Here is a 15,529-nt window from a genome sequence, read left to right on the forward strand (position 1 = left end):
GTGTACATGGCGTCCCTCTGTGAAAAGAAGCAATTTCCCTTATTCCCTCATCAGAGATAATAAGAGTGGGTGTTTCTCGTAGTTTTGGATCCTTTCGTAGTGAAGACAGATAAGGGTCGGATAGGTTATGGACATTTAACCTTATTCCAGATGCAAAATGAATCTCGTTCGATGAGGAATCATAATCATGTTCGTGTAAAGAGCTCTTAAACAGCTCCCAAGTTGGTATCTTTCCAGTGCCACCCAAAAGACAAAGGGTCATATAATTATTTTTACATCCCCTCTGCTTTTCTCGGGACGAAACCTGGCTAAGTTGAGAGCCAATTAGTACCAGCCTTGCATTATCTTTTTCAGTCACCTCTGTGAGCCATTGGTCATTTTTAAAAATGGTCGACCAAAGTAACATCTGTTGCCTGTCTGAGTCCCATGGCTTTAGGCCCAAACTTGATAAGAGATCACCTCGAGATAAGGTTGGAATAAAAGAGGAAATGCGATCAATCACTTCTCTCGGAAACTTCATAATTGGGAAGTTTAGTATTTATAAGTGAAGAGCAAAGACACACAGATCTCACAGTGAAAGAGAAATAAATAAGGGAAAAGGAATCAAAGTGGCATTTATACAGTAGAGAGTTGAATTAAGGGAATGAGTGTGAAACGGTGAAGCTGGTATGTATTACACCCGGCTGTACAAGAGTGACCACAATTAGTTTCTGGAGGCCACTGTGCCTTGGGTCATGTGATCTGCTGGTTTCTGTCAGGGGCTGAACCCGTAGAACCTAACTGATAGGTTATGCACAAAGAAGAATCGTCGAAGAGAAGTGCGTGCAGTAAGGAAGAGAAAAATAAGCGGTAAACAAGCAAGGTAAAGAAGTCCGTGACATGAATCGAGGGCCAGTGGGGCCAAAAGGGCCTATAGGGTCCGTAGGGGCAATAGGGACAACGGGGACAACGGGAACAATAGGTACATTGGCCCGAGAGATCAAATGGGCTTCAGCCCTTTACAGTTTCCGCGCAACTAATGTTGTTATGATCCAGCCCTTCTTCCTCTCCTCTCCATGCTTGATATTCTCGTTGAAGAGCTACTAGATCGAGCTGTGACAGCCACTAATATTTAATGGCGAATCCTCTGGCATCAAAATAATTACTAATTATAATTACCTTGGCGACCTGACTCCTATTGGTCCTACCTTTGATGCTGGGTAAAAGTTAGATAATTACCATGGAATACTGGAACAATGACTTATATATAGTCCAAGTCCGGTGGTACTGGAAGGCCCTATATCAGTACTTTGAGCGGGGAAACTTTTGTTCTTAGTGCGCTAGATACATACAGAGCCTTGCAAGTTCGGCTTTACATTGTCTACAAGTCTTTGACTCCTTCTCAGCGCCATTCCCGCAATCTAATCCACATTAGGTTTAGTCTGTTAATTTGGTAATTTACGATTAGTATTGAACGTAAGTATACGAAACCAGGTGTTGCTTCTTGTATTGTAAATATGCAGATGTTTGTAGAATGTCCCTGCAAACCAGACAAAACATCAACAAAGAGACAAAGAGTGTGCCCGCACAGACTGGCCAGGTGTCATCTTCTTGTCTCTTCAAACACCTCTGGAATAGGTGTGATAACCAAGACTTTGGCACCTTCAAGAGGAACTGATTTTCTTGATTTTTCTCGTATTCATTTTGGAAGGAATTGCTGCCTTGATAATACGATATTAGGCTTGCTTGTCTAGTGCATTCCGTGGCTAATGTTCCGTGTACAAGGGCTTACTGCATATACACCGAGATCCTACACCCTACTGGCAATCCTCGTAATGTAACTGGTTGCTGGGCCACCCGAAAGAATATGAGATGCTAATATGATGAGGCTCAATAGCGTACCGTGGTTCGCAGGCGATCATGGCCAATCCCTTCTCCCCCGAGAAGCTTCTCCATATGAACGTTCCAACATGGGATGCCCCCACCCCCGGGGTTTCCACGGAACACCAACCTCACCTTCGAACTTTAGTATATTAGCTCTCACCACGGCGGCCCATATGTGCGCTACTCCACCCCATCCCAAATACAGGCTAGGCTTCCCTTGCTAGGGCTGGATGACTGGGAGGAGGAAAGAGCATATGATGAGCAGCCACTAGGCTGACCGTTGGGAAGGGAAATTCCCATGGGAAATCGGGATGGGATTCCCGTCCCATAAAAACGGGACGATTTTCTAAGATTTTATGGGAATGGGAATGGGAAGGGAATGCCAAGAGATTCCCACCGGGATTCCCCGTTCTTTCTGGATGGGAATTGGGGTAAGAAATGGGATCACACTTACTGATGGGAAGGGAATGGGAATTTGGGAAATTCCCTTGGGATTAGGTGGGAACTTCCCATACTAAATCACGTGATTAATAATTACTGTATATACTGTATAGTTACTACTAAAAACTGCTACTTTAAAAACATACTAAACCTAATTAGGAAATGGGACTGGAAATGGGAAGAGTATTTTATAATTTAGGGATGGGATTTCCCTCCCATATTTCTTGGCATGGGATGGGATTATCCCATCCCGAATCCCATGTAATGGGAATCCCTTCCCATTTTCTTGAGACGGGATTCGGGACCAACCCCAGGATCCTTATGGGAATATGGGACGGGACCAGACCTCCCTCGGGATCCCGAATCCCTCCCAACGGCTAGCCTAGCAGCCACCCATCTGTATTCACTACTCTATTGAGTGGAAGCTTGCATTAAATAAGCGGGTTGTAGTAAGCGATACGGAGCAAAACTTGGTGTTAGCTCCCAGTGCCTACTGGGACAAATTCCTCAACCCAAAACTAGAAAGAGTTGTTGGGCAGAAATTTTCTCGTGACCAGCGTGTTCGTCCTGATGACACTGCAATAACTGTTGCAATCAACGACCGTTCCGAACATAATCTTAGTAAGCGGTTTGAGAAGACCAATATTAATTGGTCCCTCGTAGAGGATCAGCAGCTGGACTGGGGCGATTTGTTCCGTCCTGGGAAGAAACTTAGGCTGATTATTACATTCTATTACCTTGGGGACAGTCGATCATGTCAAAAAAAGGGAGATAAAAGAGGATTATCAGCGACCCAAAGGATGCAAGTGGAGATGGAGGACCAGCTAAATGCCGAACGCACCTCTGGCTTGTCTAGTTCTTGGCGGCAGGTCTATCAACTAATGCGTTGTCGTGATAAGGCCTGTAAGCAAGGAGTGCACTGCTTTGAGGACCCTGTAGGAATAGGCAACCTTCGGATAATAGTAATTCCTGTTACGACACGTGAGTCAAGAATTAATACCAGACATTCTCCCCAAGAAAGTTTTGTTGGAATAAGAAATCAAGTTCTGAATAAAGTTGTATGTCCAAAAAATATATAGGTATACTCTCGGTAAAGATTCCTATTGACTCCAATTAATAATAACGTGTATACCCGTAGCTAGGCGACTGTGGGTTGAGTGCGCAGCCTTGCAGGAACACGTAGCTGTTACCCCTCTTTCCCCAGCCTGATAATCAGTGCTTTGCATTCTCCTGCCCACAATAAAATTGTTTTCACATTTGAAAAGTCATTATCAGGATACCTGGACTTGACTTGTTTTATCATGTTGCTTGTTTTGATCCACCATGACCTCTTTAACGAACGATGACTACGCAATCGCGTGGATATGCGCCTTGCCGCTGGAGATGGCGGCAGCGAGGGTCATGCTGGATAGAATCCATAATCCTTACCTAAACGCCCACTGATCCGAACGCTATGTGCTTGGTGAATTAAGGCCATTATATTGTCTTGCTTGCCTACCAACAGGTGTATATGGAACAATATCGCTGCAACTGTCTGTCTCATGTGGTTTCAACTTTTCCGGGATCCAATTTGGACTATGGTAGGAATTGGAGGAGGTGTCCCAAGCACAAGAATGAATTCGGTTAGGTGAGTGGTGATCAGCAAGCCGGATGGAAAGTATATGGGTGTACATATGATTATGGCAAGGCGATTCAAGGTGGCAATTTAGCCAACGGCCTTAAACAAACCCCACAGACCCTCTTAACGCATATGGCTCAACTTGAAGCAACCCGAATACGAGAAGAGAGGATACTATTTAATGATAGTGCAAGAAGTACTGGAACAAAACCCTAATTTAAAGGAAAGATTTTCGCCTCCACAAGAGCAGACAGATTTTCTTTTCATTCCTCCTACCACCATGCAGACAAGGAAGATAGCTGTGAAAAGTGTGATAAAGAACAATTAGTTAAACGACAAATGCGTGGTACCAGGTCACCTTATATCCATTATGGGCTGATTGCATCGGGAGATCAGGTGATAAAGGACTCGGAAAACGAGACTATCTAGCTCAACAGCATGGGATACTCTGCTTTGAGATGGAGGCAGCAGGCCTTATGGACAGGCTTCCGACGCTTGTAATCCGAGGGATATGCGACTATTGCGACTCCCATATAAAAAAAACAGTGGCAAGGATAGCAGCTTTGACAGCCGCTGCATATACAAAAATGTTGTTATCAGTCGTGCCTGTCCCCCGCACAGACTGCGGCTTGTAAAGTGCAGTAGAGGCGGCACTGGGTGGTTACCTAGGAAGGAACCCGAACTTTGTTGGTCGCCAGAATGAAATTAGGAAGCTAGAAGGATTAATCACAATGCAAGATGGGCCCAGAAGGATTGCAATCACTGGTTTAGGAGGGGTCGGAAAGACACAAGTGGCCCTAGAGATAGCACACCGCATACGTGACCAAGATAAGGAGTGCTTAATTTTCTGGATTCCATGTACAAGCCATGCAATTATTGAGCAGACATTCTTAAACATTGCACAGACACTCGAACTTGGTGACGTGAAGGCATTAGAGGTTAAAAAACAGATCAAGATATACCTCACCTCCAAGCGTGCAGGAAAGTGGCTTTTAATTTTTGATAATGCGGATGATACCGAGATGTGGTTAACAGCTAGTGACACAGCTCTGGCCCTTGAGGAACTTCTACCTGAGGGTGGACAAGGCCGTATTCTATTTACTACCCGAAACCGAAAACTCACCATGATGCTGGCACCTTTTAACACTGTTCCAATTCCAGACGTGGATAGAGAAACCGCACTAAAAATTCTAGAAAGAACATTGGAAAATGAAGACGTGCTTAAAGATAGTACGATATCAGCTACTCTTCTAGAGCAACTGGCCTTTCTACCTTTGGCAATTACACAGGCAGCAGCATATATTATCGAAAACGGTATAAATTTGTCTACCTATCTTGCACTTCTCCAAGAGCAGGAACAAGATACTGTGGAACTCCTTAGTGAAGACTTTAGGGACCAGGACGCTATAAGGATATCCAGAACCCGTATCAGTACCTGGTTAGTATCATTTAGACAGATTCAGCATCAAGATCAATTAGCAGCAGACTATCTATCTTTTATGGCCTGTATTAATCCAAAAAATATTCCCCAGTCCCTTCTTCCTCTCCAAGCATCCAGGAAACAAAGACTTGACGCTTTGGGGCTTCTGAATGCGTACTCATTCACCAACGGCCAGAACATGGATATAAATATGCACAGACTTGTGCATATTGCAACCCGGAACTGGCTTAGAAAGAATGGACTGTTTGGTCACTGGATCCAAAGAGTGGCTGATTATATACAGAAGATATTTCCACATAATCACCATACTAATCAAGGACTTTGGCGAGAATACCTTCCTCATGCTTTGGCACTTGTGCATGAAAATGAATTTATTATACAACAGGAACAATACATCGATTTGGTTAAGAAGATTGCAGATTGCCTTGCTAGTGACGAGTAGTGATATCACGAAGCAGAGGTAACTATACAACGAGCTGATGAGGATTAATCAGGAGAAAAATGGTTCAGAACACCCTTCCACTCTAACCAGCATGGCGAACCTGGCATCAACCTACCGGAATCAGGGACGATGGAATAAAGCTGAGAAGCTGGAGGTGCAAGTCATGGAGACAAGGAAGACAGTGCTGGGAGCTGAGCATCCTGACACTCTGACCAGCATGAATAACCTCGCCTATACCTTGGAATCCCAAGGGAAGCTTCAATATGCTTTGGCTCTAATGGAAAAATGTTCTGAGTTGCGCAGCAAAGTATTAGGGCCTAATCACCCAGATACCAGATCCTCCTCTTGTGCTCTTGGCGACTGGATGGATAAGTATAATTCATCCCCAAACCATACACCCCCAGCAGCGCCCACTGAAATAGAACGTTTGCAACATATACAGGAAATTTCACGGGGCCTACAGTGTAATGATCGCTCAGTCGCCCCGTGAAGAGCTCATTAATCTACCTTAACCCAGAGACTGTCAGCTGCAAACTTATTTATTGGAAATCACCCCCTTCTTATCCTTCCAGAACACCCTCCCCCACGCCGGAGGTCAAGACTTACAAGAATTGATTAATTTGGCGCCACCGTAGTCTCGCCATTAAGCTGGGCAACGGAGAATTGAGCTGTAGGAGTAGTTTAGTCTCAATTATTCAACATAAATCCAGTATAGCATGTACAGAATATTGTAAAGTATCCTTGCATGGAAGGAGAAAGTGCGCTCTAAACTTTGAAAGGCCAACCTTCAATTTATGAATCACCTATTAAGCGAGTTACTGCTTAGTTAGGATCACTAGGTGGTAACCACTAGTACAGTTAACTTAAGTCGAACTGCTGGGTCATTAAATTTGGTATGTACTGTACAAACCATGTTCTAGCATCGGAAATTCCGGTAATGTTACGTTCCATACAGGCCATAAATTACTCCAATTCAGGTCTAAACCTAAGATAGATTAGGCCGCGGGAGTGGCGTTTAGAAAGAGTTGAAGAGTGTAAATCAGCTAAGCCGAACCTGCAAGGCGCTGTAGTGCATCAACGAATACTGATCCCCCGTAAATTTCCCTATGGCTTCGTACATTCTCGAAATCCGCTTAACTAGAAACCTCTAATTAGATATTATTAAGCCTCACTGCGACGCACCTAGCAAAAAATATGTAAGATCAGTTTCCAATATCTGTATTCAAACAAGCGCTATCTGCGGGGTTATATTTACGGATCTAGACCGCTCTAATCGTGGAAGCAGATTTTTCCTTAAAAAGTCAGAACTAAAATAGGCAGATTATAGATCTTATCTAGCAGGGGGGCAACATACGAAGTTATTTGTAACGCAACTGCAGAATACCTCCGTTGTAATACCGGATCTCATATTTCTGGTGCATCTGGAGAACAACATACGATAGGTTAGGAATTTATTTGTGAACGGTTATTATTATACTTTTCTTTTCGTTTTCTTTTTTTTTTTTTTTTTTTTTTTTTTTTTAAGCTTTCAATTATCTTAATTTGTTGTCCTGCTAAAAATTTGCCTGTTGAATATCGAGAGTCAACCACTGCGCACCCGATGTGCATCGATAGCGTGGCGCTGGAAAGCCATTTTATGCAACAACCATCCATTATTATTTCTATTACTGAGGTGGGGAAGTGTGTTGTCATTTATGCACCACAAGAGTTTGTTGGAATAACAGAGTCGGACAGACCAACTAATTTATCTATCTGAAAAGTACAGAAATCCATGAGAGAAAAGACGAAAATAAAATAAAACTCTGAAGTCTGTAGGCGGTGTTGTTCTAGAAACCTATAAGCTCTCCAAAACTTGCGAGCGCCACTAGGAAAGAGCTCAGGTACGAAGTCGGTGTACCTTATCCGCATGTCGCTGTAGGTGCATTAAATGCTGAAACTCTATGTTGTTACAGAAGTTACATTTGCGGTCCTGCAAATGCGACTTCTTAAAGTGTCTTTTTAAACAGTAGTGATCAGAATATTTCTTACGGCACTGAAAGCACACCTCAGGCTTCGGTTTGTTCTTGATATGTTCCTCCAGGGCAGAAAATTCTTTCTTCCAGGCCAATATGGTTGGCTGCTCCTCTGTCTCCTGGCTGCGAGCCGGAGGTCCTGCAGTTTGGTCACTGTCGTCGAACAGCGCGGCGCGCTTCGGCCGTCCTCGGAGAGGGCCGCCCTCAGGGAAGCCGCAATATTGTATCGCAGCTGCAACAGCTTTATTACGCCTTATCCACTCGTCTTCAAGTGAATCTGAAGTAGGCCAAGTGAAAAAAGTCTCCAGGACTAGGATCTGCGATGGCGGCATGGCAAACTCCTTTTGTAACACCTCGCGCGCTGGATTATCATTCACAGCCCCGCCAGTCAACTGCCTCTCAATGTCAATCACAGCCTGTTTTCGGCTAAAGTCCCGACGTAACTCTTTCCGTCGTTTCTCTTGCAGGCTGCGACGTAGGTTATGGACCTTACACTCCTGGTCCGCAAGTGTCACTCGCAAGGCGGGATCACTGGAACTGTCGCACTGCATCTCTAACTCAGCCTGCCAACGGATGGCAGACTGCAGCTCAGGGTCTTGCTCCACCGATGCCCGGTCAGCGTCAGTCAAGTATCGTGGTCGACGTCGATCAATCCAGCGGCTCATCCGCGTCACGGCTTTTGAAAACTCATTATCAGGATCTAGGCCACACATAACCTCCTGCAAACTTGCGTGCCTTCGGGGGCGGTAGTGTTTAATAAAAGTTCTGCTACTCGCATGCGCCATAATCACATTGCGTTGAGCTTCACTGATGTACCCTAGAATTTACAGTGGGTGAATGATTCTTATTAAGGGCAAAGGGGATTGTTATTTACTGAGAGGGAGAGTACTTACCACTTTGATCGAGCAGCTCACCTCCACCGTACCGAAACTGGTGCGAGAAGAACGGGTTTAGAAAACCATGGATCTCACTTAATGATCGGAGCTGTCCATCGAGTGTTTCTCCACTCATTGACGTCTCCCAAAAGATATGGGGCCGGCCTCCAACCACGTCCACCTTCGGGAAGACATAGTAATCGTCCATCTCGCTTTTTAAAGGCAGTGGCATCTCCTGCCGGCCATCCTCGACCAACAGCCTCCGAAGGTCTTCCATTGAGGTCAAGTGAGGAGCCTCAAATGCAGCAGCATAAAATAGAATGCTGAAAAGCAGGACATGTGGACTGAAAACGAGCGATACACCATACACAATTTCCGGCAATGCGAAGGTGTTACTGGACTAGAGGTTAATCATATAAGAGAAATGTAATAGTGTGGTAGGCTACCTACACCTTGGACATACCAAGGACACTTTTTACAAACTGAGGTTGGATTTCAATCATAGGCACAGGAGGTCCGCCCCTCGGATCTTTCTGGAGGCTTAGTTGTAGATGCTTAAATTGGAGGTTAAGTATTGCTTTTTTCCTGTTAACAGTAAAAAGCCCGATGGTGTTGTATAAACACAGTATAATCCGCTGGAAGCCCAGGTGGAATCGCTTTTCCCGGGTCTGCAAGATTGTCTCGTTGAAGGGAACCATATCTTCGATATAGACTGGAGTATTTGCCCGAGGTTGTTTGTCTAGGCCGTGTTTGTCGACCAAGAATCTTATTCCCTATACGCACACGTCAGTATGCTTATCCAGACAAAACGCCGGCAGCACGAAGAGCTCACCGTACGGACTGCCTCCCCCATCTTCTCACTCATTTCGTGCCCGGTGATTCGAGTGTAATAAACACGAAAGTATTTCCAATCTGCTTCAAGTGAACTGGCTTTCCTAAAGCCTTTTAGTCGGCGACCGTTCTCGTTGTATTGGAGTTTAAGGCACCAATTCAGGAATTTGTGCATGTCGTTCGGGCACGCTTGCTGTAAGGCCTCTACTGGATCTCCCCATTTTAGTTCAGCGGACGGCTCGATCGCTTTGGTTCGACAGTATCTAGCAACAAACTAGTCAGCCAGGATCCATCAAACCATTTAAGCCGCAGCTTAAATCCAGGCCTGTAAAAGCAGTAACGAACCGAGCCCAACGCTCTGTCAGTCGAATTTTTAGCTTCTTAGTTTCCTTAGACTTGCCGTAATCCTCCGGCACCTTGGAGAGGTCCTCGTCTGTATCGTCAGCAGGGTCTTCGTAACGGGCACGATGCAGAAGTTGCACAGCCGACACGCTTATATCTTTGGTAGACTCCGGTGCGGGACTCTCCCGGCAACCTGCTTCCAGACGCCGTAGATTGGCTTTCGAGCTTGTTTTTCTCCTTTTGGCCATTCGATTCCCTGGCGAAGGGCAGTCTGGTTCCGTTATATCTGTGTCGGTTCTTGCGTCATACGATATATCGTTGTTATCTGCAGATGTGCTGGAAGTCTCACTCGCAGTCATGCGAGAAGCAACACGGAATTTTCGGCGAGGCATGGTCAAGGACACTTGCCGACCTTAGGTTAAGGAGGTTAAGAGGCTCAAGAAAAGGGCACAGCAATTAGATATAACACAGCATTGAAGGTAATAACAAGAAAGCAGGGGATAAATTGTGGGAACATGCATGTAATAAAAGAATAACCAGAGGTTAAGTAGACATGGGATGGGAACAGAGGGCCTTATAGCTATGGCGGCTGGGCGCCGGCACTTCTTGTCCTGGCGTGGTGCAGAGGAGACCATTTCGGCACTCTTATTAAATGCTGGGCAGGGAGCAGCGATGGTAAAGCGGACGAAGAGCACTCGGCGACGATCTGCGTGTTCGATAGTGCGTGGGTGAAGAGTGCGAGAGCGTGGCAGGTGGTGGCTGCTGAAAGGTGACCATTTTCGGCGTCGTTTGCTGCCTTTTTCGGCAGCCAAATAGCAAATCGCAATTCTTATGGAGTATATAAACAATTAAATTACTATTCCTTAAGACTTTCTTCTAAAATCCTACTCCTTTGCCAATGTTTTAAGCATTCTATTCTCTTAATATTGTTAGCTAATAGCTGTGCTCTTTCCCATAAGACTGTAAACTGCCCCTAAAAAACTCGCTCCGGTTTATACTTATTGCCGGAATTAACAGAATATAACTCATATATAAAAGCCTTGGCCAGCGCTTTTTTCTTAACCTGGCACCACAGGTCAGAGCACTCGTACAATCTTATAAGGTGACTTAGTTATATAATCTTTAATTTATCCTGGCTTGCTGGTCGAGCAAAGCTATCTAGGTCTTCTCAATTTAATCAAAGTTATTAAGATCTTGAGGGTGATTACTTTATATAATTGTATAACCATAGGACAAGGGGTATTATTGCGATACTCTTCCCAAAGCTTTTTAACTTTTTAAATTGCAGGTTTTTGCCAGCTCTTTTTCCAATTTGCCTGAATATACTTTGTACGACGAGCTGGGTAAAGAATAAGTGCTGCAGTGTAAAAATAAATTATCTAATTTATTAGTATTTATTAAAGGTATCCCAGCATTTTAAATCAGCACAGAATTCTTTATTGGTGCATGCTTAATCTTTGTACAGTATTAGTTAAGTTATATTATTATAAGGAATATAAGAGTAAACTTGCAAGGGCATTTTCAAAGTGCTTTATAATAACGTCCATTATAAAAAGCATATTATTAATTATTACTTGGTTACCTTGTGTTTTCAGGGTTACATGTTCAAAGAGACTTAGGAATTTACTTATTATATAAAGCTTTTCCCAGTTTATTGGAAATAGATACTCTGCTTGGAGGGTATTAAAATACTTTTTAGTATAGGTATTAATAGCACCCTTATACTAAAGAGTAATATAAAGCATATAATACCAGCTATTCTATCTTGTACAATTATCAAGTGGAATTAGTCTCCCTGCTAGATCTTTAAACTCCTTTGTACGGCCAGCTGAGCCACGAATATGTGTTATAATATTATAAAGCTTTCTAAGTAGACCTATTGCACGAAAGGTGGCTTGTTTTTGTGTATTTTTAATTCTGTCTCTTCTAACTCCTTCCATTGCTTCTTCTTTGTTGTACAAGCTAAGTTGTTTAATATTAACCACATTTTAAAATAGGAACGCTTGTACAGCCAAGTTAATAATATAGCTAATATAAAAAATTTACTGATATATAGGATCCCATGAATTTTTTTTTTTTTTCTTCCCTTAGATACTTAGCTACTGTACGGCATAGCTTATTATTTGCAGTATGATTATCACAAATAATAGCCCTAAGCTTTTGTATAATACTATAGTCTTTTAAAACAGGAAGAAGAGTAATAAATTGCTCTTCTCCGCTGTGATTTACAACTATACAAAGAGCAAGAAGGGCCTTTAATAGTTTTTCCTGACTTTGCTCAACAAAGTGGGTGCAAATACCAAGAAAAAGTAGCTAATTTGGAGAGGTCCAGATATCTAGTGAAAGATAAATACTTAATAATACTAACTAAAGTCTCTTTTGTACAATATCCTTTTATGTCTGCCATGACTGTTCAATCCTCTTGGGGATAGAGTTATGTGCCGTAATAATATAACTCTTAGATTCTGGATTAAGCACTTGGCAAAATATATGGAACTCAGGCTATTTAATAAGAGAGAATAGAAGGTTTCGTACAATCATTAAGGATACCAATACCTTATTAACAATATCTTAATTTAGCACTTTTTGAAGGACCTGGGTATCAAATTGTTGTGTTTCGCCCGAGGAATCTGCTTTAGAATATAATAGTTGTAATTGATTAACAGTTAATTGTTGTAGAGAGCTTAAAGTAGGATTAATAAGGATTTAATACTTTGTTTTAAGATGATTTTGTATATTAGTAGTAACAGAGGTGCTGTACAGTGATTTTATATAATAAATATAATACTAGATTAACCAATCTTTATGAAATTGAGCCTCTCTGTTATTAGCTGGATGAGTGTGGGACCATGTTATCTGCGCAGTTAGTGTTCTTCCTTTTTTTGGCTCAGTGTCTGCTAAATCAGTAGGCAAAGGCAAGAAACTAGATAAATCTGCTTTAGAATCCATGTTTTGTACAACAATATTGTGAAATAAGATAGGACAGCGGGGTAGAAGTTAAATAATTATTGCGGGCAGTGTGGGTAGAATAAGCGGTGAGTTTCTGCCAATTATCCCGGATTATTCGATGGATTATCCGTGGGACGGATAAGGATTATCCATCGAATGATCCGAGCGGGAGTTTATCCTTGCCAAGCCTGATAGTAACAAGGAAAAATTGGAACTACTGGCCGACTATTTAAGTGCGACGGTAGCAAGGTGGATTAGTACCCTTGTAAAATATAAAACAGGAGATTTTAAAGGAGTGGCTAGTATATTAAAAAAAAAATATAGTTAATAAAACAGCATGCAGAAAATAATTAGTATTTATTAGCTTACCAAGTTTGTGAAAAAAGAGAGGAGAGAAGATAATAATATAGGTAAGTACCTGAGAATATTCTATTATATTTTAGGGGAGTTGGAAAAAATAGGTCACTTGAATAATTATATTAAAGCAAGAATGTTGTTAAAAGAACTCCTAGAAATAATATAATAAACTCTTATTTAAAAAAAATAACTTAACCCTAGGAAACTCGATTACAAAAGCATTAAGGAAAAGGTTAAAAACCTTTAGAAATTAGCTCGAACCTTTAAACAGTTTAAGGAAGAAATTACTTTAACAGGAAAAATAGTTAACTTCACAGAGTTTATAAATCCCTAAAAATAGCAAAGCTTAGTAATAATTAAGCCTAATAGAGAACTGCCACTAAAAGTAAAAAGGGTAAAAGAATTAGAAGCAGGTAGGATAAAAAATACTAAGCTTAATAAATTAACCAAGCAGATAGAAAAACTTAAGTTAAGCTTTATAAAGCTTTTAAAGAAATCGGTCCTAAGCCCGCAGGAAGGCTATTTAAATAGGAACAACGCAGGAAGTTACACACGCAATTATAGATTCTGCGCAAAACCGGAATACTTTATAGACTACTGTCTAGAACTAGATAAGTATATAAAGCAATTAGTGGTATATATTAGGCCGGACAGGAGAGTGTATTAGGGACTGGAGGGTGCAAGAAAAGAACCTTTAAAAAAAGGACTAAATTAAAAACTAATACTAGAGCAGGTACAAGAGCATCTTAGGAACAAGACTTACTCCGCGAACCTTATCACGTTGGAAGGAATATCGTCGGGGACTAAGAAAAAAGATTTAAAAGTTATAGGCTCCAGGCCCAGAACTTTACAAAATATATCTGCATAGACAGTTGCGGCCACAAAACAAGCCAGATTAAAAGAAAAAGCAAGAAAAGAAAAAGAGATATCTACTATTAAAATGTATTGACCCGGAGCATATTTAAGGCCGGACTTTAAAGGAAAGAAGGAGAAAGGATTGCCTGCTAAAATCTAAAAAAATAATTAGCCTTTAAAGGGACCTAAAAAGGATCAAGCTTTAAAAATGCAGAAAGTCAAGTTGTTAGACCTTTTAAAAGGGAATAGGCCTGTTAAGGAGATAAAAAAAAAAATATTACAGTAGAAGATTAAGCTTACCACTAAAAAGCTTATATATATCTCCTTAGAATTGCATAAGTTAATATTCGTGCTGCAGGATTACTAGAGCTAGCTTTAGCTAAAAGTGAATAAAATAGTGTTTAAAAAAAAAAAAATAAAAAAAAATAAAGCACAATACTTTAAAGTACTATATAATTCAATGTATTATGCTATTAGAACCTTAAAGGTTAGAGTAATGTCATCCCGGATGACTAAGATGTATAGTGCCTGACGAATATGGCTCCAACACGTAGGCACTCCGAAGACACGATCCCACATCATACGATCCCAGATCGTATGATATGGGATCCCACGGCAGTACACTGGAAGACCTTGGTAGACACTAGGTTAAATAGCGGTCTGCTACCTTAAGTAGCAGACCAGAGACAGGGAGACAGAGGACTTATCAAGGATAGCTTAGGCAATACATTCCTTCAGAAGACTCAATAGAATTCCCTCAGTCCTCCCCAGGGCCGCCATCAGGGCGGCCCCTGGGGGCCCCCGTCCCCTATTCGACTGTCCCTACAGCTCATAGTGTTCTACTACCTCGTCCAGTCCCCTACATAACCGGCCGTGTGATGAGCGATATTGCAGTAATAATTAAAGCTTATAATAGTTTATAGAGTCGGAAGGTTATAATTAATAGCAGGGCAGAAATTAATCTACTGCACCGGGACTTTACTAATAATTTAGGACTACTGGATACTATACTTACTAGGGGATTTATAAAAATACCAATAAAGGGACTTTACACTTTCTTAAAGTCTGTAAGGAAGTCCTTACGCAGATTAGAGGATTTAAATATAGAGTTCCCTTTTTTGTGGTGGACAGCCCGGTGTTTTATAAATATATATTAGGCAGACCTTTTATACACCAGTCTTGTATAGGACAGTTCACGAAAAACAACAGATTAGTGGATATAATAATTAGAAGCTAAAATAAAAAGCAAGTAGCGAAGATACAAGTATTTATTTTTAAAACCCAAGGAATTATACAAGGGAAAATATTTTTAAAAAGAAAGATGTGCAGGAAAACTAGGGGCTAGGATAAAAAGTAAATCTAGTCCTGGTGTAAAGTGTGGTCTGCACGGAGAAAGTAAAGTTATAGGCTAGGGGCCTATAACTTTTAAATTACAAGGAGCCTGGATATTACTTCTACCCCATTTAATACAGGTTTTAAGTAAAAGCGACAAAGAAGGGAGAA

General features: G+C 41.7%; 3 protein-coding genes across 3 annotated transcripts; 2 read left to right on the forward strand and 1 right to left on the reverse strand.

Annotated features, from left to right (window-relative positions):
* Positions 1–4,653: 4,653 nt before the first annotated feature.
* Positions 4,654–5,805, forward strand: ATNIH1004_001894 (uncharacterized protein; the record flags this gene model as incomplete). Its single annotated transcript, XM_033566589.1, has 1 exon — positions 4,654–5,805. The coding sequence occupies one exon, from the start codon at positions 4,654–4,656 to the stop codon at positions 5,803–5,805; it is 1,152 nt and encodes a 383-aa protein (XP_033420791.1).
* A 91-nt stretch (positions 5,806–5,896) lies between these two features.
* On the forward strand, positions 5,897–6,295 carry ATNIH1004_001895 (tetratricopeptide repeat protein; the record flags this gene model as incomplete). The annotated part of the gene is made up of 1 exon (XM_033566590.1): positions 5,897–6,295. One exon carries the CDS (start codon positions 5,897–5,899, stop codon positions 6,293–6,295), a length of 399 nt encoding a protein of 132 aa, XP_033420792.1.
* Positions 6,296–7,681: 1,386 nt separating this feature from the next.
* On the reverse strand, positions 7,682–10,257 carry ATNIH1004_001896 (DUF3435 domain-containing protein; the record flags this gene model as incomplete). The annotated part of the gene is made up of 5 exons (XM_033566591.1): positions 7,682–8,634; positions 8,711–9,087; positions 9,143–9,465; positions 9,525–9,786; positions 9,869–10,257. 5 exons carry the CDS (start codon positions 10,255–10,257, stop codon positions 7,682–7,684), a joined length of 2,304 nt encoding a protein of 767 aa, XP_033420793.1.
* Positions 10,258–15,529: the final 5,272 nt, after the last annotated feature.

This window comes from Aspergillus tanneri, assembly GCF_003426965.1.
Source record: "Aspergillus tanneri strain NIH1004 chromosome Unknown AapTan_10_pilon_pilon_pilon, whole genome shotgun sequence".
NCBI classification, from domain to species: Eukaryota; Fungi; Ascomycota; class Eurotiomycetes; order Eurotiales; family Aspergillaceae; genus Aspergillus; species Aspergillus tanneri.